The sequence below is a fragment of the Enhydra lutris genome, unplaced genomic scaffold (assembly GCF_002288905.1).
Source record: "Enhydra lutris kenyoni isolate GAN:26980312 unplaced genomic scaffold, ASM228890v2 scaffoldscaffold63, whole genome shotgun sequence".
In the NCBI taxonomy this organism is placed as follows: Eukaryota; Metazoa; Chordata; class Mammalia; order Carnivora; family Mustelidae; genus Enhydra; species Enhydra lutris.
In genome coordinates, this window is record NW_019154147.1 from 9,753,345 (window position 1) to 9,775,231 (window position 21,887).

The following is a 21,887-nucleotide window of genomic DNA, read 5'->3' on the forward strand; positions in this document are numbered from 1 at the left end:
AGAATCTCCACACTGAAGTGTTCTGTGTAAGTTGATGTGGATAGAAAATTAAAGGCTACAGAGGCATTTTCTTAGGTTAGAATGGTAATTTTAATGTGTAAATTTGGATTTCATTATTTTGCTTTCTCTAGCTCTGTATTACAATTTTTTAAAAGGAAGAACATAGGTATTAGTTTATTAAATATTATGAAACAGTCACATTTTATATTCTCCAACATGTGTTTTGTTTATATGCTTGTTGTTTCCTGAGCACACTGTAGTAACTGCTTATGTGAATTCCAAAAGAACAAAATTAGAACTTTGGGAAAGTCCAAAAATAACAGGAAGCACCCTGTTCTGTAAAAAACACTGGGCTTACAATCAGAAAACTTGGGTCCCAGCTCGATTTTCTCCTTGTAGCTGAGGGACTTTTCCTTTAACACTGCAATGGGAATGTCAATACCTAACCCACCCTATCTTAAAAAGTGAATATATGAATAAACTGAGATAACATGTGGGAAATTTAATTATAAATCAAACTTTTCTTTGGTTGTAATGAATTTCTCTTGTTGTACCCCTATCAAACAATGTGACATTACTAGTACATAGTATTTCCAGTACTTGAACGTATTTGCCTTTCTGGATGATTGAACATGAGATCAAATCTGATTTGGTTCAGAGTCATTTTCCAAAGGAATGTAATCATCTTAGTATTCTGGATAGTTTCCCCTAATAAGACCGCCTATTGAGTAACACATTCCAATGAAAATTCTGTACTGCCAGTAAGTTAGACTGTGTATTACAATAAACTCTTAATTTAGTTAGTATATATAGCATGCCCCAAGACATTTTCAAGCATTACAAAGACTTGAAAATTATCCCCAGTTGCTTTTCCTTTAGAATTAAGGCAAAAAAATGAGGATGATTCCTAAAGAAATTGATGGAATTATCAAAAACTCAATCAGAAAGAAATTAACGCATACTTCAAAGTAGCTTTTTAAGTCCTAGGGATCATTTCTTGTGTCTCTGACCATGAAAAAGCTACTGAAAGAAACAATACTGTTTCTTTCAGTAGAGAAGTAGAGAAGAAGGTCTCTTGGGATCTATCTGTCTTTGGCTGTTTTTGGAAGTGAGATTCAAATGTCCTCCGATGATGAAACAGATTGAACTCATTTCAGAGTAGAAATGTTTTCAAATGTGAGTGGAAACATAAATATCAAATAATAGCATGCATATTATGAGCCACTTCTTTTTTTTATATTTTTAAATTCTTTATATTTTTAAGGATTAGAAAAATATGAACTATTTTTACTATCACAAGTAGTTGTAGAAGCACCAATAGGTGACCTTCTAGCTGAAAGAAAAACAGAATTTTTGTATTAGTATGAGATGGTAATTTATTATTGCATTTAGATTGACTGACCATGTGAGGGAGTAAGAAGTTAAACAGTTGTGTCCAGTTAATCTCCGCATATTTTAATCCAAATATGGTAAAGGGCAGGGCTAAAGAAGGGAGTGTCCCTATAATAAACAAGGCTCTGAACTTGTAACAGAATAATAAATTATACTCCACTCACGAGAACTATGTACTTTGCACTTTGGTTAAAGTCTTGTTTAAATTTAAATTTCTAAACTTTTCTTAAGAAATTAAGTTTTATATGACCTCCTCTTTTCTGAATTGCAGAAATCAGATAAAACTACTTGATAAAAATGACTTCTTGTCATGTTACTAAAGATCCTATAAAAAAGGTTGCTATCTTTGGAGGAACTCATGGGAATGAGTTAACAGGAGTATTTCTAGTTAAGCACTGGCTGGAGAATGGCACTGAGATTCAGAGAACAGGGCTGGAAGTAAAACCATTTATTACCAACCCAAGAGCAGTGAAGAAGTGTACCAGATATATTGACTGTGACCTGAATCGAGTTTTTGACCCTGAAAATCTTGGGTAAGACTATATTTTGTGTTGTATGTATGGGTACATGTATGGGTGTGTATGTGAAAAGTGGTACGTGTGAGAGAATATGTATGTGTAGCACATGATATACAAATCCGTACATATAATTGCTGTTATGAATAAGATCACTTTCACTTTTAATTATACTATACTATGAATTTCTCAGTGACCTAAACTGGGCATTCACATGCTCTCTTATAAACTTTTGAAAGCATCAGACTGTTCTTAACTGATTTTCTTTTTAAATGCATTCTGTAAAGACTGAGACAAAAAATAACAATGGTTTTTATTTTTAAGCCATATCTTTAAAGAAACAGATTTAATGGTCTTATAATTTATTAGTGTTTGGCCACTACACTTGCATACATATTTGTTAGTTTTCTAGGTGGTTCGCCACTATGTGTTTATACCACTATTTTATGGTAGTACATAAAGTTCTAGTCAAGAATATTGTAACATTTCAATTAATATTTAATGAAAAATGTGAATAAATGCCCATCATAAAAAAAAATATATCAGGCAACTCTGAAATGAGGAGTAGATGTACTGGCTTCAGTGGTGGATCACTGAGAGTTAAAGATACTTCACCTGCATTAAATTTGAATTTAAATTGCAACTGGCTTATAATACATTGCACACAATATGCAATAATAATACTCTAGGTATTAATTATGATACATAATATGAATAATAAGTATTTTGCCTTTACGTAGGTCCTAGTGTAGATATATAAGCCTCTTAGTATTATTTGCTTCTTATCACTTTCTTTTATTTACCTAAAAATATTATTAAACACCTACTCTTTATGGGGCACTGTGCCAGGTACCGTGGGAGTACAAAGCTATGTACAAAATGGTTTTTGCCGACATCAAGTGGGAAGACTACTAAGATAGAAGACATGCAAAGGAACAACAAATACAGCACCGATTTATATACTCATTTTCTAGTAAAGACTAAATTCAGTTTAGAGTTTCTTAAATTTAATCTCACAGCCAATCAAAAGATGGTTATGACTTTTAGTTCAAGTATGCCTCACTTTACGAAATAGATATTTCCTTTTTTTTAAAGGTTTTTTTTTTCAAATTTATTTGACAAAGAGATAGCACAAGTAGGCAGAGCAGCAGGCTCTGGGAGAGGGAGGGGGAGAAACAGGCTCTCTGCTGAGCAGGGAGCCCAATGTGGGGCTCGATCCCAGGACACTGGGATCATGACCTGAGCTGAAGGCAGCTGCTTAACCAACTGAGCCACCCAGGAGCCCCAAGAAATAGATATTTTCTAGGGAAAATTATAATTAGTTATGTTCTGTGAATCAAATAATATTTTTTACTGGCATATATTTTAATCTCAGGAATACTTTATCTTTGTGACTGAGCTTATTTTGATACAATTAAGGTTTATCTAGTCACCTAAAATAGCTTTTAACTAACTCTTATAAGAACTTGTTGAAGAATAACTCTTTTAGGCAACTTCTCAAATGTTAACTTCTCAAATAACTCTGAAATGAACAGGGGTGAGTCTTCTTATTATGACCACTCGATAGTGTACATTTTCAATGAGAGCAGTCTTTTAAATTAAATACATTTTCTAGTTCTTATACTTGAATACTCTTCAGAGGCTAGACAGTTCTCTGTCAGGGTGGTTATAAAACTTATAGATAAGCTAATTACATTCTCCAGTCTTCCCTCTCCCAAATCTGTTCCTTTTCCTGTATTTACCCTCTCAGTAATGTCACCAATACCCACCAAATCCCCTATGGAAATCAACTTGGAACCTTCCCTGTTCCTCAAGCCCCATGTCTAGTAAGTCACTAAATCTTCCCATTTATTCAAGTATTGAATATTTTGCAAATCCAATCTTCCTCTGCATTCTCACTTCCTTAGTTTATTTCTTCTGTGGACAGTTAAAGTAGCCTCCTAAAGAACCTCAGCATTTAGCCCTACTCCAGTCCTTCCTGCTATTCACTCATAGGGATCATCCTGACCGGCAAATCTTATTATGTCTGTCCTCAGCTGAAAATTCTTCAAAAACCTCCTATCCAGCATAGATTTAAGTAACTTAGTATTGCTGCTCTGCCTTTTCGGAGCTTGCCCCTGCCTATTGTTTGAGCTTCATCCCTTGGGACTCCTCCTATGAGACCTGGACCCCAGGCATGAAAACGCAGGGTCCGTTATCTTTTAAGACTCCAGTCCCTAGCTCTGAGCAACTGGGCGGCTAGCGATGCCAATTATTCACCTGAGGGAGAATTAGAAGCAAATCAGTTGGGGGTAGAGGAAACTGGCAGTGTTGTTCTCTGAATTAACTTTTAAAATGCATATCTGGGTGGCTTAATTGTTGGGTGACTGACTCTTGATTGAAATTTAGGTCATGATCTCAGGGTTCTGGGATAAATCCCCACATCGGGCTCCATGCTCAGAGAAAGCCTGCTTGAGATTCTCTTTTTCCTTCTTCCTCTGCTCCTCCGCCCTAAAATAAATAAATAAATCTTAAAAAAAAAATAAAATGCTTATCTATCCATTAGGAACTGTGTTTGGTTGCATATAAAAACCTGAAAACAGTGGCTTAAATAAATGTTTTCTTTTTCACAAATAAACGAAGAGTTTGGCAGTCCAGCAGTGGTTGCAGTGGTTCAATAATATCATTGGTGCCACAGGTCCCTTCTGTCTTCCCACTGTACTGTCCTTCCTATGAAGCTTTTGTCCTCGTAGTTTTGGTTTATGGTCAAAAATGGCTGCTTCATTTTTGACTGCTTGATTACATTTCAGGCAGAAATTACCCAGGTTCAAACTGTAGGTCCCTTGAAGATACCAACAAAAATAGTCAGGGAACAGAAATAGATGGAATTATAGAGAAGTGGTTGAATTAAACCATTGTTTAATGAGGAATAATAAACTTACATCATCATCCTGTACAGTAAGAAAAAAAAAGTATCCTAAAGAGGAAGAGGACATAGAAACTCACTTGAGAATTCAATAAAAACTCATCCCAGAAAAAAAATATATATATATGCATATACCTGCAAAATTTTGCATTTTCTTAGAGCTTAACAGACGTTGTAAAACTTGCCGAAGACCCCTAGTGGTTCCCTGATCTCCATTAGAATCCCTAATTAGATAACATGATCACCTAAGTTTGACTATTTTCGGGCACTAGGAAATCAGCGAGAGGAAGAAGAAATTTAATGTGTGTTTGATGGTGTAGCCCCATAAAATAGCCCAGTGCACATAACTTTTTAAAAACTGTTGATTAAATTAATGAATAAATTTTGTTCAACATTGAAGTCAGATGGCAAATCCTATTTGAAATGTCTTTTCTGGGATCAGCCACATAAATGAACTATTATTTGTGAGCAGGACAATGCACCATTACATAAAATCAAATGGAGAAAAAAAGGAATTTTTTTATTTATGAAATTTTCAGATAAGTTCCACTTCCCTTACAGATTTTTCATATTAAAGGTTTGGCAACTGTTTCCTTATACACTATGTTCTTATTAGATATTTATGTTATCTTAGCCACAGATGTTGTTAATCTTTTTCTTTCTGTTAATAACAGCAAAAAATTGTCAAAGGATTTGCCATATGAAGTGAGAAGGGCTCAAGAAATAAATCATTTGTTTGGCCCAAAAGACAATGAAGATTCCTTTGACATTATTTTTGACCTTCACAACACTACTTCTAACATGGGATGCACTCTTATTCTTGAAGATTCCAGAAATGACTTTTTAATTCAGATGTTTCATTATATTAAGGTAATGTCAATGTTATTAATTTATATGTTAGTATAGTTCCTGTACTTTTAAGGCAGTTATTGGTATAAGACAAACAGAAAAGGATCAGGAGATGAGGGAGTGTCCAAGAGAGATGAGGGAATGAGAAGGACACTAGAATAGAGGCAGTGTTGACAAGCAGGACAAAAGGTGAGGAAATGAGTAAAATAATAAATATAGTGAATAAAATAATGAGACCGTTGTAGATACTTGTGTCTATAAAATTATAAATCTTTTATCCAGACAGCCACCAAGTCATAGGCTATTTGGTAAAATTAATACCAACGTTTAAATTGGTGTGGTTGAAATAGCTCAATTCTAGTTTTAGGAAGCTCAAGAAATAGTCATTTAATGTTGACTAAAAGTCAGTGTTAAAAGGAGTGGCTCTTTTTATTTCTGCCTTTGTCTGCATTTGATTCAGATACCCCAGCACACACCTATTCTTCTAGTACTTGGTAAAGTTAATCATTTTAAGGCTCAGAAATTTACAGGATGAAAACTTCAGCAATCCAGTGCCTATAGCTAGAGAATTGCTAAACCACAGCAAAACCACAAATAATAAACTCTATGTTTATTTCTGTGTAATGGGTACTCTTCCTTCCAGAGTGCTAGTATGATCTAGTGAAAGAGTTTGACCCACGGAGCCAGGAGAACCTAGGTTTATAAATGTCTTTTTTTTTTTTTTTGACAGATAGAGATTACAAGCAGGCAGAGAGGCAGGCAGAGAGAGAGAGAAGAAAGCAGGCTCCCTGTTCAGCAGAAAGCCCGATGCGGGGCTTGATCCCAGGACCCTGGGATCATGACCGGAGCCAAAGGCAGAGGCTTTAACCCACTGAGCCGCCCAGGCGCCCCAGAAGCTAGGTTTATAATCCTTGCTTTCTTACTCACTAACCTTGGACAAGATACCCCACTCCCAAAGCTGTGCTTTCCTTGTTGTATAAAATTGGCATAACAGCAACACTTACCCATATGGCTGTTGAAGCCTTAAATGAGAAGTATTTAAGTATTTAAAGCATTTACCCTCAAACCTAGCATACAGTAAAGAATAATTATTTTCGTTTCCCCTGAGTTTTTGATAATGAGTAGATAGTAGTTCTGGTTGGAGATCGTAATGGAGCAATTCTTCGTTGCTTATTGAAGGGAGAGTCGAACGCTCTGGTTGCCAGGCGTAGAAGCAGCATGGCTGACATTGTCTCAAAACCTGGAGGAGTTTCTTGAATTCTCACTCCGATCAGTGGAGGTGGGGGAAGTCACCCAACATCTACACAGACCTGGACTGTAGGGGTGGAAACAGAATTCATTATGTGATCAATTCAAAGCTAAGTAATAACTGTAACCAGCAGTGAAAACAAAAATAACCAAATCCCTCCAGAAGGAAAAATTATTTCCTGTGCTTTGATCACGGTCCTGGAGAATTGTTTACTGTACCTTCTACCCAGAAAGCTATGCAGGATTCAATTTGATATGTAATGCATTGGTGTGTTTTCAAGTTATAATAATAACACTGAATCTTAGAGTATTTCATAAAGCTGTCTTGCTAATCTTAGCTGATGTGGTAAAACATATTGAAGGCATTATTGACTCTCCAGTGGAAAAGAGAACAAAGCAAATGGTCTTTATGTAGTAAGAAAGATGTTTTAATTTCTTTTCAGACTTCTTTGGCTCCATTACCCTGCTATGTTTATCTTATTGAACATCCTTCCCTCAAATATGCAACCACTCGTTCTATAGCCAAGTATCCTGTTGGTAAGTCATATTTTCCATTGTCACAACTGCACAAAATGTATCCTAGGTGAAACTCTGAGAAAATTATTTTTTAAGAATATTTATAGCTATCTTGCTAATTATTATGGCTTATAACTATCAGTTAATAAGCAAACTAACTCCAGGCAGGCTCTAATTATATCAAATTTCTTCAATTTCATTGAACAGCTTTCTGCATTCCAGGAGATAAACAGTGAGCTGAAGGAACTTCAGTCTTTTATAATGAGCAGTAAACATGCCTACCTTTTGTCCCTAGAAAGAGATCATCCCCGTTTTCCAGGACTGTTCACTATACAAACATTCTTAAAAAATAATCTGGAACCAGGGCAGTCAGTGTCTTGCTGGGAAGACATGCAGAAACACAAAAGACCCATGAAAAATCTTGTCAACATTCTTCTTAGCACCTGCTTTGCATTCATGTCTCCCATAAACTGTTTGCTATCCATTCATTTGTTTGCCCTGAATGTTACTTGGTTGTGAATTCATCTTTGCCTTCTAGCAACTTCCAACAGAAAGGTTTGCATACTCAGTCTCTTTTTTCTGTATTCCACTCTCTTCCTGAGTGACCTACTAACATAGTTGTTTGCAGATATACTACAATCATTAAAATTGCTATCACAACTTAAAATCCTTTTTTGTTAGATCTCAAATGGTTTTAACCAAGAGTAATTCAATTTAAAAACAAGTTGTCAAACAATATAAGCAAATTTAAAGTCATCCTCATTATTCAGTTGTTGATAATTTGGTGTAAAATCAGGTATCTCCTGGGGCAGGCTAAATATCCAAGTATAGGTAATTATTTATTTTTTTTAATATTTTAATTATTTATTTGATAGAGAGAGAGAGATCACAAGTAGGCAGAGAGGCAGGCAGAGAGAGAGGAAGAAGCAGACTCCCTGCTGAGCAGAGAGCCCGATGCGGGGCTCGATCCCAGGACCCTGAGATCATGACCTGAGCTGAAAGCAGAGGCTTAACCCACTGAGCCACCCAGGCGCCCCAAGTATAGGTAATTATTTAAAACAAACCAAATGCTTAAGAATAAAGGATAGAGAGCCTATTTCTTTGGGACACCAAATAAATCAAAAGATTTCCACACTTTGAAAAAGCAGTCTTGGTTTGTGATGTTTGTGGGGGCAATGCTGCTCTTAGCTAGAGCAAATATCTACCAGTATGTTTGGTCCTAAAAAATAAAAACAAATCTTTCAAACATTTTAATATGACAGAGTATTAAGATCATCATAAATAGTTAGAAATACTGTATGCTCTCCCTGCAATTTTGCTATTTGGAATATTTTTATACCATCCACTCATTGGGGAAAAAAAACACTTAAGATCAGAGGAAAAACTATCTGCAACTCAACATTTTTTTTTTAAGATTTTATTTATTTATTTATTTGGGGGAAGATCGCAAGCAAGGGGAGAGAGAGAGGAGAGGAGAAGCAGACTCTCCGCTGAGCTGGGAGCCAGATGTGGGGGCTTGATCCCAGGACCCTGGGTTCAAGACTTGAGCTGAAGGCAGCCCCTTAACTGACTGAGCCACCCAGGTGCCCCTCAACATTTTGTAATACACCTATAACTTTTGCTCATAGAAATTTGCTTTAGCTTCTATTGACCTTCTACAAGAACTCCTTTTGCATTCTTTTGCCAAGGCACCTAAAAAATGGCAGGATCATTCCAGATAAACTTTATTCCAGAAAGAAGCTGTTTGCTTCAGCCAGCCTTAAGATCATTCCTAGAATCTTCTTCATTTTCTGTCTGTATCTCTGTTTGTCTGTCATGTGTGCGTGGGCATGCACACACGCGTGCACACACACAGAAGACTAAACAGATTTTTCTACTAACTGTCCCAGGTCGACTATGGCCTCATTAGAGACTCAGAAGATTTAATTTTATGACCGTTACTTCTTCAGCTCCACTCAGGACTATGCCATGGCTGTTTTCTACAAATCTAAACATTCTTCTCTGACACAGGATCTTGTGTCAAGGTTAATTGCTGGTTTAGAAAATAAGGCCGCCCTATTATCTTCCACTCACAATCAGAAAGGGAAAAAAACTGTCAATAACTGACTTCTGGGTCAAATACCCACTCCTAACCATCATATCTTCTCTCCACATAGGACTGCCCCACACCACACCTTCCATCTCCCCCATCTCCCCCCAGAACAAGGAAACGTAGAATATTTTTTGGCTGCAAGAAGCTCAAATGGCTTAAGCAATAAGATAGATTTATTATTTTATGTAACAGCTCAACAGCATCATGAAGAGCTAGGTTCTTCTAGACTAGAACGTCTACCATTGTTAGCATTTTTTTAGCAGCCCCATGGCCACAAGATGTCCTGTAATTTTAAGCATCATATGCCAACAAGATAATATCTAATGAGTGAAAGAAAATTCTTAGGAACTCCCCTGCAGATCTTGTATTATAACCACTTGGTTAGAACTGGGTCACATATCCATTCTTAAATCAATCACTAGGGTAATGGGAGTACTCTAATGACTTATATTATTCTACATTTACACCTGAGCTGGAGAAAAGTTCCTTTACCTGGAAGATTGGACCCCAACCAAAATCAGGACTCTGTTAACGGAAGAAGGTAGAATGGCTTTTGGGTGGGCAGCCAACAATGTCTTCAACAGCACAGATGTAGACATGTCCTTGAACATGTTTTCACACATCTGTACAAATCATTTATACACAAGATGCTTACCTCGGCCACACTTATACCACATACTTAAATATATGTCCAAACGTGTATACAAGGAAGCTAAGCATAGGAGCACCTGGGTGGCTCAGTGGGTTAAGCCTCTGCCTTCGATTCAGGTCATGATCTCAGGGTCCTGGGTTAGAGCCCCACATCTGGGTCTCTGCTCAGTGGGGAGCCTGCTTCCCCCTCTCTCTCTCTGCCTGCCTCTCTGCCTAATTGTGATCTCTCTCTCTCTCTCAATCTGTCAAATAAATAAATAAAACCTTAAAAAAAAAAAGAAAGCTAAGCACAACAAATAAAAAATGTTGATCGGGACACCTGCATGGCTCAGTGGGTTAAGCCTCGGCCTTCAGCTCAGGTCATGATTCCAGGGTCCTGGGATCAAGTCCCACATGGGGGTGGCAGAGGGTGGCGTCCTTGCTCGGCGTGGAGCCTGCTTCTCCCTCTCAAATAAATAAAATTCTTTAAAAAATATAGATCAAATACAGAAAGATTGTGTGAATTAAGAAATGAGAGAAGTGAGTGAAAACAGAATGGGTGAAAAAGAATGTATATGAATACATATGAATCGTCTGGAAGAGAATGGATGATATTATACTTGGTAAATGGTTTAAAAGTGGAGGAGGTAAGAATTGGAGGAATACCTGTGTTGGAGGGATAACTGTAGGGATTGAAGGGAACAGGAGGGAAGTGACTAGGTATTTGGTGTAAGACTGGATTGGCACTCGGGGCACCTGGGTGGCTCAATGGGTTAAGCCTCTGCCTTTGACTCAGGTCACGATCTCAGGGTCCTGGGATCAAGCCCCGCATAGGGCTCTCTGTTCAGCGGGGAGCCTGTTTCCCCTTTCTCTCTCTGCCTGCTGCTCTGCCTACTTCTGATCTCTCTCTGTCAAATAAATAAGAACTTAAAAAAAAAAAAAGATTGGATTGGCTAGGAGTGAAAAATAAATACAAATTTATTCTAAGGAAAACTAAAACTGTCACACTATCATGTCAGGATGGGTTGTTATGTAAGGGTAAGTAAGAATGTTGCTCTAGGGTCACATAGATTGTCATGTTGACTTACATCCATGGCTCTAGATTTCTGTGACTTAAATGGATGACTTTCCTCCAGTCAAAACTAAATATTAGGTCTATGACAGTTTCTCTTTGTGGCCACTTACTATTTTGTCAATATAAATTTGTCTACTCTGTTTATTAGGTTATGATATTAAGCATTTTGACAATATTGAAGGAGAAGAAAAATGACCCCAGGATTTTACTATTCTAATATAACTCTTTGATATTTTTCCAAATTTTTTCCCAGTCTTGATTCATTATGCTTATAGCATGTACATGCAGATGTTCTGCTTTCATTTTTTGCCTAACATTGTCTCAAATATTTTCCATGATGCTACATGGTCTATCTTTTTAATAATTTTAATCATGGATTATAGATATTTATACATCAAAATGATCAATTTTATAATGTGTTGTAATACTCTTTGTATAAATATGACTATTTCCCCTTTTGTACCGAGGTATAGAAGTTGGTCCCCAGCCTCAAGGGGTTCTGAGAGCTGATATTTTGGATCAAATGAGAAAAATGATTAAACATGCTCTTGATTTTATACATAATTTCAATGAAGGTAAGCAAGAGATTGGAACTGTTTACTTGTTAGTGTGTGTGTGTGTGTGTGTGTGTGTGTGTAAAGAAATCAGAAAAGGGAGCTGAAATGAGCACACAGTGACTTAACCACTGAACACTGAAATAGCAATTGTCAAATTTACCATGCCCATGGTAGTAGATGATTTTTAAAAATGTTATTCACTTCAGCCATTCTTCAGTGACCAGAGTAGACAGTTAAGAAAAGCAGCTACTAAATAAAGCTCTCCAAATAAAATCCTCATTTTCTAATTTCCAGTTTAAAAAGCAAATACTAAGAAATTAAAATGTCCAGTAAACGTATAAAAAGATGTCCAATATTACTAGTTATCAGAGAAATGCAAATTAAAATGAGAAACCATTTTCTCCCATTAAAGTGAAAAAAATATTAAAATCTGATAATATTAACTGTTGGTAAGTGTATACGAAAAGAGGATGCTCTCATCCCTGCTTGTTTAAGTTGGTAAGGGCACTTTAGAGATAATTTTTACAGTATCCACTTTTTAAAATACACAAATCCTGTGATCCAGCATTTCCATATCTCAAAGAAACACAAACACGTGCACACCAAGACGACATACACAAGGGCGGATATCAGTGTCATAGTAACAGCAAAACAGAAATGACCTGATGTCGATCCATCGGTGAACAATTAAATAAACTAATGTGGAAAGATCTTCAAAATATATTGTTAATTATAGAAAAGAAGCTACAGACCAAAACATGCAGTATACCAATTTGTTTAGAATAATAATAATAATAGTAATAAATGCTTGCTTGAATACATCTACACATATATCTTAATACACAGGAAAAGTTCTAGAGGAAAATACACCAAACTGATAACCATTGTTATTGGGGAGGGGAGTGAAAAAACAGATTAATTTTGTTTTTATTGTTTTCAAGGTGAATGATGCATTCATTTATTATTTGTGTAATTAAAAAATAATTAAATGGGGCTGGTGGTAGGATGATATATGGAACTCCACTATCTGCTCATTTATTTGGTAAACCTAAACCTGCAGCAAAAAAAAAGTCTTATTAGTTACTAAAATTACTAAAAAAGTGAATTTTTTTCTTTCAAAAGAATATTTTTTTAATTTAAGTTCAATTAGCAAACATATAGTACATCATTAGTTTTTGATGTAGTGTTCACCAGTTATCCCATCCCTTCACTCCCCTCCCTTCTGCAACCCTAGGTTTGTTTCCTGGAGGGAGTCAGGAATCTCTCATGATTTGTCTCCCTCTCTGATTTTCTTTAAAATTTAAAAATAAAGTATAATTAAAACCAGAGAGACCTGAAACTAATATAACACTGTATATTAATTATCCTGGAATTAAAATTTTAAAAACTTAGTAAAATTTTAAAAACTTTTGGGGCACCTGGGTGGCTCAGTGGGTTAAAGCCTCTGCCTTCGGCTCAGGTCATGATCCCAGGGTCCTGGGATCAAGCCCTGCATCAGGCTCTCTGCTTGGCTGGGAGCCTGCTTTCCCCCACCCCCTGCCTGCCTCTCTGCCTACTTGTGATCTCTGTCTGTCAAATAAATAAATAAAATCTTTTAAAAAAATTTTTTTTTAATTTTTAAATATTCCTAAAAGAAAGAGAGAGAGAGAAAATCCTATGGAAATAACTATTCCAGAAGGCTGAATCGAAATTGTTGTGGAGTTGGTCATTATAGTGACAAGGCTGGAGAATAGTTCAGTGTCGTGGGGTATATAATTCCTTAATGTCAGATTGTGCACCCTACTTCAATCACAGGAATTTCTTTTCTGCTTAGGAATCCTTTGACTCCAAAGTCATAAAGACTGAAAATCAGATTTTTGCCACCTTTGTCTGAGGACAGGGTCGATAGCATTGAATGGACCTGGTATTGGGAAGGTCACCACTAATTTATAAGACACCCTTCCAATAATAAGTGTGGGACTACAGTACGTTAAGAAATGATGTACCAGGTAGAAGGCCACAAACCTGAGTGAAGAAACATGGTTTCCAAATCAGAGTCCACAGAATCCTACTCGAGGGGTGGGGGTCTCCTAGCTGCCCAGTCGCTCTGGGACAGTTAAGGACAGTTGCTCCAGAGCAGTCCTACTGTTTTATTGCTCTTCCATGTAACATTTCACTTAAGCAAAAGATTCTACAGTTGAGAAATGTTAAACCACTATAACTTTTTAGTTTGGTGGATTTTTAACTAACATGGAAAGAGCACAATTACCCAAAGAATGCTGACAAAGAGATAACCAACCACCTAGAGAAAAATCTCTAGAAATGTGCAGAAGAGCTCCGTCCTTGACTCTGTGCTACTCAAAATTGTCAGTAAGTTGGATAAAGATATATGTGACATGCTTATATATAAATGAAAGGTGTCAGGAAGCTTGCAGGAAAATATTCAGGGTCAGGAGGTGGATCCAAAAAGTCCTGACAATCTTTAACAATTGTCTGAAGCAAATGCTTTAAGTTAAATACATTACAGGTACAAAGTTTGCTTTTATGTTTAAAAAAAAAAAATCCAGGAGGTGATGGTCTCTCTCCTGCATTGAATAAACACCACTTGGGGAACTGTGAATAAATTCTGAGTCCATATTAGTGGTTAGCCAAGGAATAAATTAAGAATGCTAAAAGGTTTGAAAACCAAAATAAGAGTAATCCCTAAGACACACACAGAACTTGAATTTACAAATTACCTTCACATAGAACCTCATGAATGTGACCATGTAGGAGTAGTAAATAAGAATATTTAGATCAGCAAAAGAAGACTTTATATTGGAGTTTTAGAAGTGTTATATTGGAAAGCAATTAGACTTGTTTTCTGTGACTGAGGGCAGAGTAGAATCAGTGGGATAGAGTTACCTACAGGCATAAATTTCTAGTTAACACTGACCACACTTTGTGAAGCTGTCCGAGCTAGAGTAAGATGACCACCAGTGGGCCAGAAAGAGATGGAGAATTCTCAAGCACTGATGAAATTAGGCATTTGAGGCTCCTTCAGACTCTGAGATTCAAAGTAGCAAAAACATGCTACTTTATTTTCTACCACTTTTTCCTTTACTCCCAATGGACCTTCTGCTTTAAAGAGAGGACACCTGGTAAGTTTCCATCTTCCCCTGAAAGGTGGGGTAGATTGTAAAAATGGCCACAAATTCTTTCCTTCTCTGCGTCCATGTTCTTACAATGTGCTGTTTTAGATCCTTCTACCAAGAAATGGAGTCTCTTTCCCTACCTCCTGAATTTGACATGTTTTGTGCCACAGAAGAAATTTGAAAAGGACTTGCCCTCTGGGGGTTGCGCTCTTGCTCCCCTTGCCAGTATGTGGATCAGCCTGGCCTAGCCTCTTAAATAATGGGAGGTTATGAGGCAGAGGACTCAGACACCCTAGCTCTAGCCCCATAGGCCTGTCAGATGCCAGACATGAGAGTAAGACCATCTTAGATCATCCAGCCCCCAGCTGACCTGCCAGCTTACCACAAACACATGAGCAAGCCAGTCAGAAATCAGCAAGCCAGCCTAAACCAGACAAACTGCTCAAACAACCCACAGAGTCATGATAAATTGAAGGTCCTTGTATGACACCATTGCGTTTGGGGGAGTGTGTTAAGCAGCAAAAACTGATATAGAAGTGATCACAGGTTACCACATTCCAACCCTGGCTGCACTTTCTGCTCTAAAGACAAAAGATTTTTCTTTGAGTTGCAACCATAGTGCACTACGAGCCCTATGTTGGATGAAACTTCATCCTTTTACTCAAGGCTGCCTGGTATACATGTACACTACGTCTTTTCCAAGTTTCTGGGCTGTTTGATGTTGCTGCATCTTTGGAAGGAGGACCCCACTGTTGGCAGGTTGCCTGTTTCCCTGTGTCTCACAATACTATGTTGAAAGAAGGGGCACAATGCTGAAGTCATCTAACCTGCTGGCAGTCCTCCTGAGGTTGTGCGATCATAGAATGTCAAAGCTGGAAGGAACCTCCAAGATAAGATAATTCAAAATCTTCATTTGACAGGTGAAGAAAGTGAGCCTCAAGAAGTTAAGCTTCTTGCTCAAGATTACACAGCTGGATTAAAGCCTGGGTATCTTGACTTCCATCCCAGCCTCTTTTTCTCCCACACTGGCTTCTCAAGTCCTGTTATCTACTTCTATCCATTAGTGTATTTGTGGACAATGTACCAATAGGAGTAGTTTGAGAACTTCTTTTGGCCAGATGTTGTTTATGAATATCCTTAACTACAATGATATGTTCTTGTAACTGTCTTCATTTTTTGGTGGTTGTTGTTTTTCCCTTAAAGTGTCAACTTCCTTTTTTTTCAAGAGGCATTTTTAGTCACCAAATATACATATTGTTTTCACCATAGGGAAAGAATTTCCTCCATGTGCTATTGAAGTCTATAAAATAATGGAGAAAGTTGATTATCCCAGGAATGAAAATGGAGATATTGCTGCTATTATCCACCCTAATCTGCAGGTAACATTTGCCATTTCTTTAAAGTATTCAAAATAATGATGCTCCACCTTCCAATAGAACTTAATAGCTTATAAACCATTTTACATACATTAACTCATTTGTGTTCTCAAAAACCCTACCGTATAGGTGGGGTATTCAAACCTTCATTCAGTAAATATTTACTGAGTAGATCCGTGCTGGCTCGGGGGGTACACAAATACTTTTGTGGTATTTACAAAGCAGATATACTAAATGCTAAACTGTGGTTTAGAAATCAAGATAACCAGATGCTATAACAGAATAATGAATGTAGGGAGGAAGGGGTCAGGCAAGCCTCTCAGGGAAGGTGAAATTCCTGCCCAAGTGCAATGGGCAGGAATCAGTGTATCTATTTTAACTTAAGAAAACTGAGGTTCACACAGGCTCCCACTTATGGAATGGATAAGTCACAGGGTAAAAGGCAGAACACAGGGAATATGGCCAATGCTATTGTAATAGCCTTGTACTCTGACAGTAGCTATGCTTGGGGTGAGCATAGTATAAAGTATAAACTATGCTGTACACCTAAAACTAGTGTAACACTGTGTGTCAACTACATTCAAAAAAATTTTTTTAAAGAAAACAGAGGCTCAGAAGTTAGATCTTCCCCATAGTCGTGTAGCTATCCGTGGCAGATCTAGAACTAATGTTCTTTGCGGTTTGATCACATTGCTGCCACCTCCCTGCGCTCCGTACTGAATAAGTTAGAGCAAAGCATTCAAATTTCTTCCTTTGCAATGTTTTCGGCCACATTCTTCACTCTCCTCAGAACCCTAGTATGTGTTCCTTGTCTGGCTTGATCAATTATGGCATAGTTAAGGGAGAAGAAAAGGCTCTTGGGAGAGTTTAAAACTGGGAAAGGCAATGGTAGAAAAAAGGAGGAGCAAAGATTCCAAAACGCTAAAACATCCATTCCCATTGTGAGTACCCTACTCACCCTTAGACATCAGAGATGGAGGAGACCTGGTGGATTATCTAATCTGGGCCTTTCAGCTCTGGCTACACATTGCCTAGAGAGCCTTTGAAAAATAATGATGCCAGGATCCCACTCAGATAATCTGATCTTATTGGCCTGAGTAATCAAGGTGGAGAATCACTGATTCAGTTCAGATTCCTATTTAATGACCTTAATACTAGTCATCCAGACTTACAACTTAAAAAAGTAGCCTGCCCCAAAATACAGATAATTGGAACAAATTGTGCTTGGTGCCTTTGTGGGATCCAGGTAGACACCAGAAGGAACCTTGGGCAGTGATTTAAAGGAAAGAAAGATAAAGAGTGAGGGAGAAAGAGGAAGTCCTACAGATAACAAAAATAGCAAGTCCAGAAACAGAGGCCAAGATGTTGATGTCCTAACTGACTACAACACGGGATTTTTTTAAGCAATTTGTATTCCTCAGGGATCCGAGGAATAGTACAAAATCATCGTGGGGAGGCCGAGAAGTGAGGCGGAGAACAGTTAACAAACAGGGTTAGTGGTAGGTGTTGAAAGGAAGGTTAGTGTTGTTCTGATGGCTCTGTATTCTACAAGGAAAAGTGATTCATTAGTTATTGCAAAAAATATATTTGAATGACTAAGTCTATTCTAGGCCCTGAGATTCAAGATAGACAAAGTCCTCCATGGAGCTTCCATACCAAGCAGGGGAGAACACACCATGAATAAGTAAACAATACATAAACAAGTTCATTTCAAATTGTAACGAGTACTATAAAAGAAATAAACAGAAGAATAGAGGCTAGCAGATGGTTCCTATTAGATGAAATGGTCTGAAAGAGCCATCTCTGAGATGATGGCATTGAAGCTGGATCCTGGACCACGAGAAGTCAACCACGTGGAAAACAAGTCCAAAGACCCTGGGGCTGGAAGGAACTTGGAGTGTTTGAGGACCAGCAAGACCAGTGTCAGTGTAGAGTAGGGGGTGAGCAGAGAGGACGGTAGGCCCTGGAGCTAGAGACACAGTCCAGGTTTTATGCTAAGAGTGATGGTTCTTAATCAGGATCTTCACTGGAGTGACCACAAGGATGTACCCCCAAATGCTGGGAGCCCATTACAAAAGCACCAACACAGTGCTTCTCAAACTTAGACCACAGGAGGGGTGCCTGGGTGGCCCATTCGATTGAGTGTCTCTGCCTTCGGCTCAGGTCATGATCTCAGACTCCTGGAATCGAGTCCCATGTCAGGCTCCCTGCTCAGTTGGGAGTCTACTTCTCCCTCTGCCTGCTGCTCCCCCAGTGCTTTCTCTCTCTGTCAAATAAATAACTAAAATCTTAAACAAAACAAAACGAGGGCACTGAGGAGCTTTGAAAAATCTTGATTCCCAGGTCCCATCCCCGGAGATTCTGATTTAATTCATCAAGGTGGGCACTGGATATCAGTTAGGCTCACCAGGTGATTTTCCCATGGCTCCAGTCTGGGTAGCCCTGCCTGACCGTGGCATCACTGCAGGTGTGGCAAAGCAGCTGTGTCACTTGTTCCAGAGGCACATCTCTGGCTGCAAATCACGGTCCAGAGCAGCTTTTCACACGCTGTCCTACAGAGTCACCTGGGGCTTTGAAAAACAAAACCAGCCAATAGGGAACTCTAAATAGTGAAGCGAGGGAGGGATGTGATGGAATCATGCACCATCGTTCCATATTCTGTGCTTACCTGACTCTCTACTGTGCATATCCCAACTCATAGAACAGTGCATAAAAATGAATAAATTTTACTCTATGTAAATTTTGAAATAAATGTTTTAAAATTAATGGCACCTGAGCCCCACCCTTGAGATTCTAGTTTCATGTATCTGTGGTACAGGCAGCCCTTCTACTCATCTATATTTTTTAAACATCTCAGGCGATTATAATGTGCAATCATGGTTGAGAAAATTGCCATAATGCAGTGCTTCCCAAACTTTAATGTTGTGCATGTAAATATCTGGAGATTTGTTAACATGAAGATTTCGATTTAGCAAGTTTGCAGTGGGGAATGAAATTGTGCTTTTCTAATAAACTCCCATGTGCTGCTGGGAAATGTTAGAAATGCAGACTCATGGGCTCTGCCCCAAACCCATAGAATCCAAATCTGCATTTTAACAAAATCCATACACCACCTGCAAACATGTCAAAGTTTGGGAAGAACTGGTTTAGGGTTCCTGTGGTGTGACAGCACTGGGGTTTGAGGGCTCAGAGGTCCAGATCCCTGCTGTGGGACATTCCAGATAACTCAGTTTTTACCACGGAATACACTCACCTTATCCTAGATTTGCCCCAGCCCACCCCCACTGTCTATGCTCGAAGCCCATCCAAGTAGAATCCCTTTGCAGGCAGGCACGATGGTACCATTTTCACATCCCCAGCAGTATAATGCCCAGCACACTGAAGGGTCTTAATGGTATTTCCTAAATTTTGCTGAACAGGTAGAATATACACTTAGAGAGACACGTGTTATTTTTGTCCTTTCATACTCTAAATCTCCTTGGCAACATTCAAGGCAAACTTGGTATTGAGGCAAACTCTAATTACATGTATCAGTTATAGAAATTAAATGCGAACTCTTAAAACTGCAGCCCAAAGTAACGGTTCGGCCTCAGTTTAGTGAGATCATGGTGTGCTTCCTAACACATCTGTCCGGTATCTCCTTATTTTACAGTGCTGCAATCTGTTAGTTGTCTGTCTAGAGCCCAGCTTAAACCTTTAAAAACAAGGGAAAAAAACAAATGTAACTTATGTTATTTTAATTGTTTCCTGAGAGGATCAAGACTGGAAACCGCTGCACCCTGGGGATCCTGTGTTTTTAACTCTTGACGGACAGATAATTCCATTGGGCGGAGACGATACTGTGTACCCAGTGTTTGTAAATGAGGCTGCGTATTACGAAAAGAGAGAAGCTTTCGCAAAGACAACCAAACTAACACTCAGTGCAAAGAGTATTCGCTCCTCTTTACATTAGGAATCACTTCTAACCCCCTGTGTACAGTATCTCTACTAGTTTGTAAGCTCTTGAGGGGCAGGATTGTGCCTTCTTCAGCTTCATACCCATAGCACCAGTCCAGTGCCTTGCACACAGTGGGCATGGAGGCAAATTTTCTGAATGAATGAATAAATGAATTAATGAGTATCTTTAAAAGTATCATATTGGATGGGTAGCTTATTCAAGGAGGTGTATTTCTTATTTCTGTATAGCTCCTTATATATTATACTTGGATAGTTTAAGATTCTGAATAAAACCACCTTTAAATTCACATTTCAAAATTGAAATGGATGTTATCTAAAAATGTTATTAATTTGAGCATAGAATTAAATGTGTTTTCAAGTAATGTATAAATGCTACTAGAAACTAATGATGCAGATTTGGCTACTTTTAAATTTTTCACATTTGAATTAATGTATTAAGTATCCCATCTGTAAAGTTTACCAATAGTTGTGATATCCATAGGAGGTTTTTAATTGCTCTTTTGAAGATGAAATGTGAACAAGAAATGAGGGCTGATTAGAAACTGAATGGACCTCTGTCCACAGAAAGACAGTAACCCACACACAGCATTGCTGCTCTCACATGGCTGCTTGTTCCACGCTGACCTCTGGGAACGGGGAGCCTCCTCCAGACATCTCACAAGCGCCTTGGGAAGCTAACATCCCTTCCCAACTTGGGAAAATCTGGAAGAGGCGTAGTCCTCCAACTGTCACTTCTCAGTTTGAAGGAATGCACTTGCCTTTGTCCCCAGCCAACATGTGAGGAAGTCTTTGGGCTCCTACAGCATAGGTGGTGAAGACAGAAATAGCAGAGGGCAGTGGACACTAGTGGAAATGTGACCCAAACTCATGTCTCTGATCAAATGCGTTCTTTCAAGAAAGCGCCCATGACTGAAGCGCCCAAATCCCTCTCCTCTCTTGATTTTTCTCCTCAAAGTTCTCCCTCTCCCTCCAGCCCCTACAGGAACCACGCGTGTCTCCTCTCTTAGGCCCCCAGGGCCAAGTTAAAGAGAGTTTTTAATCATATGATTTGGACCCAAATAAACCCATGTTTATGGTTTCAAATATATGTGCCAAAATCATACTAATATTATTGGAAACAAAGATATCTCATTCTTCCAGAGCAAACCCCATTAAGCCAATTTCATTTTAATATTCAGTGTTTCATAAAGTGCAAGTAAACTGTTTCCAAAATTTTCAGCACTAATATTTTTGTACTTTGCCAAAATGATTTTTATTGGAATAAACTCTCTTCCTTCTGAATTCTGAAGTAAAAATTCAATTTATCAATGAGCTTTCATACATAACAAGTTTTACCAATCTTCCTTCCCCCACTGTGAAAATGCCTTCTGTTTTATGTCTGAGTCCAATTTTTCTGGGTCAGTTTTTTCCAGATGTAAATGTTGACCAGAGTCCTTTTACTTTTCCATCAAATTTTAGTTACCTATAAAATTTTACCAATGCAAAGTCTTATTTATTCTGACTCAGTATTTACTGAATTCAGAGTTTCTAAATTAAATGTGATTTTTTAAAAATCTAGAGCATAGTGCTGTTTGGTTTTAGCCACTTTCAGTTTTATTCTGTTTTGATTATTTCTAACAGTCTGCACACTCGGTTTTTGCATTTGTAAAATGGGGGTGATCA

The 21,887-nt window shown here is 38.1% G+C and overlaps 1 protein-coding gene across 1 annotated transcript; it reads left to right on the forward strand.

Annotated features, from left to right (window-relative positions):
• The first annotated feature begins 1,539 nt into the window (after positions 1-1,539).
• On the forward strand, positions 1,540-20,377 carry LOC111158807 (aspartoacylase). Its single transcript, XM_022521076.1, has 6 exons — positions 1,540-1,925; positions 5,487-5,682; positions 7,353-7,446; positions 11,690-11,797; positions 16,162-16,271; positions 20,023-20,377. Exons 1-6 carry the CDS (start codon positions 1,690-1,692, stop codon positions 20,218-20,220), a joined length of 942 nt encoding a protein of 313 aa, XP_022376784.1. The 5' UTR covers positions 1,540-1,689; the 3' UTR covers positions 20,221-20,377.
• The last annotated feature ends 1,510 nt before the right edge of the window (positions 20,378-21,887 follow it).

Coding starts and splice junctions, on each gene's coding strand:
- LOC111158807 (XM_022521076.1), top strand. CDS start 1,690: ATGACTTCTTGTCATGTTACTAAAGATCCTATAAAAAAGGTTGCTATC. Junction 5,683..7,352: donor AGATGTTTCATTATATTAAG/GTAATGTCAATG, acceptor ATTTCTTTTCAG/ACTTCTTTGGCTCCATTACC. Junction 7,447..11,689: donor TATAGCCAAGTATCCTGTTG/GTAAGTCATATT, acceptor TTTTGTACCGAG/GTATAGAAGTTGGTCCCCAG.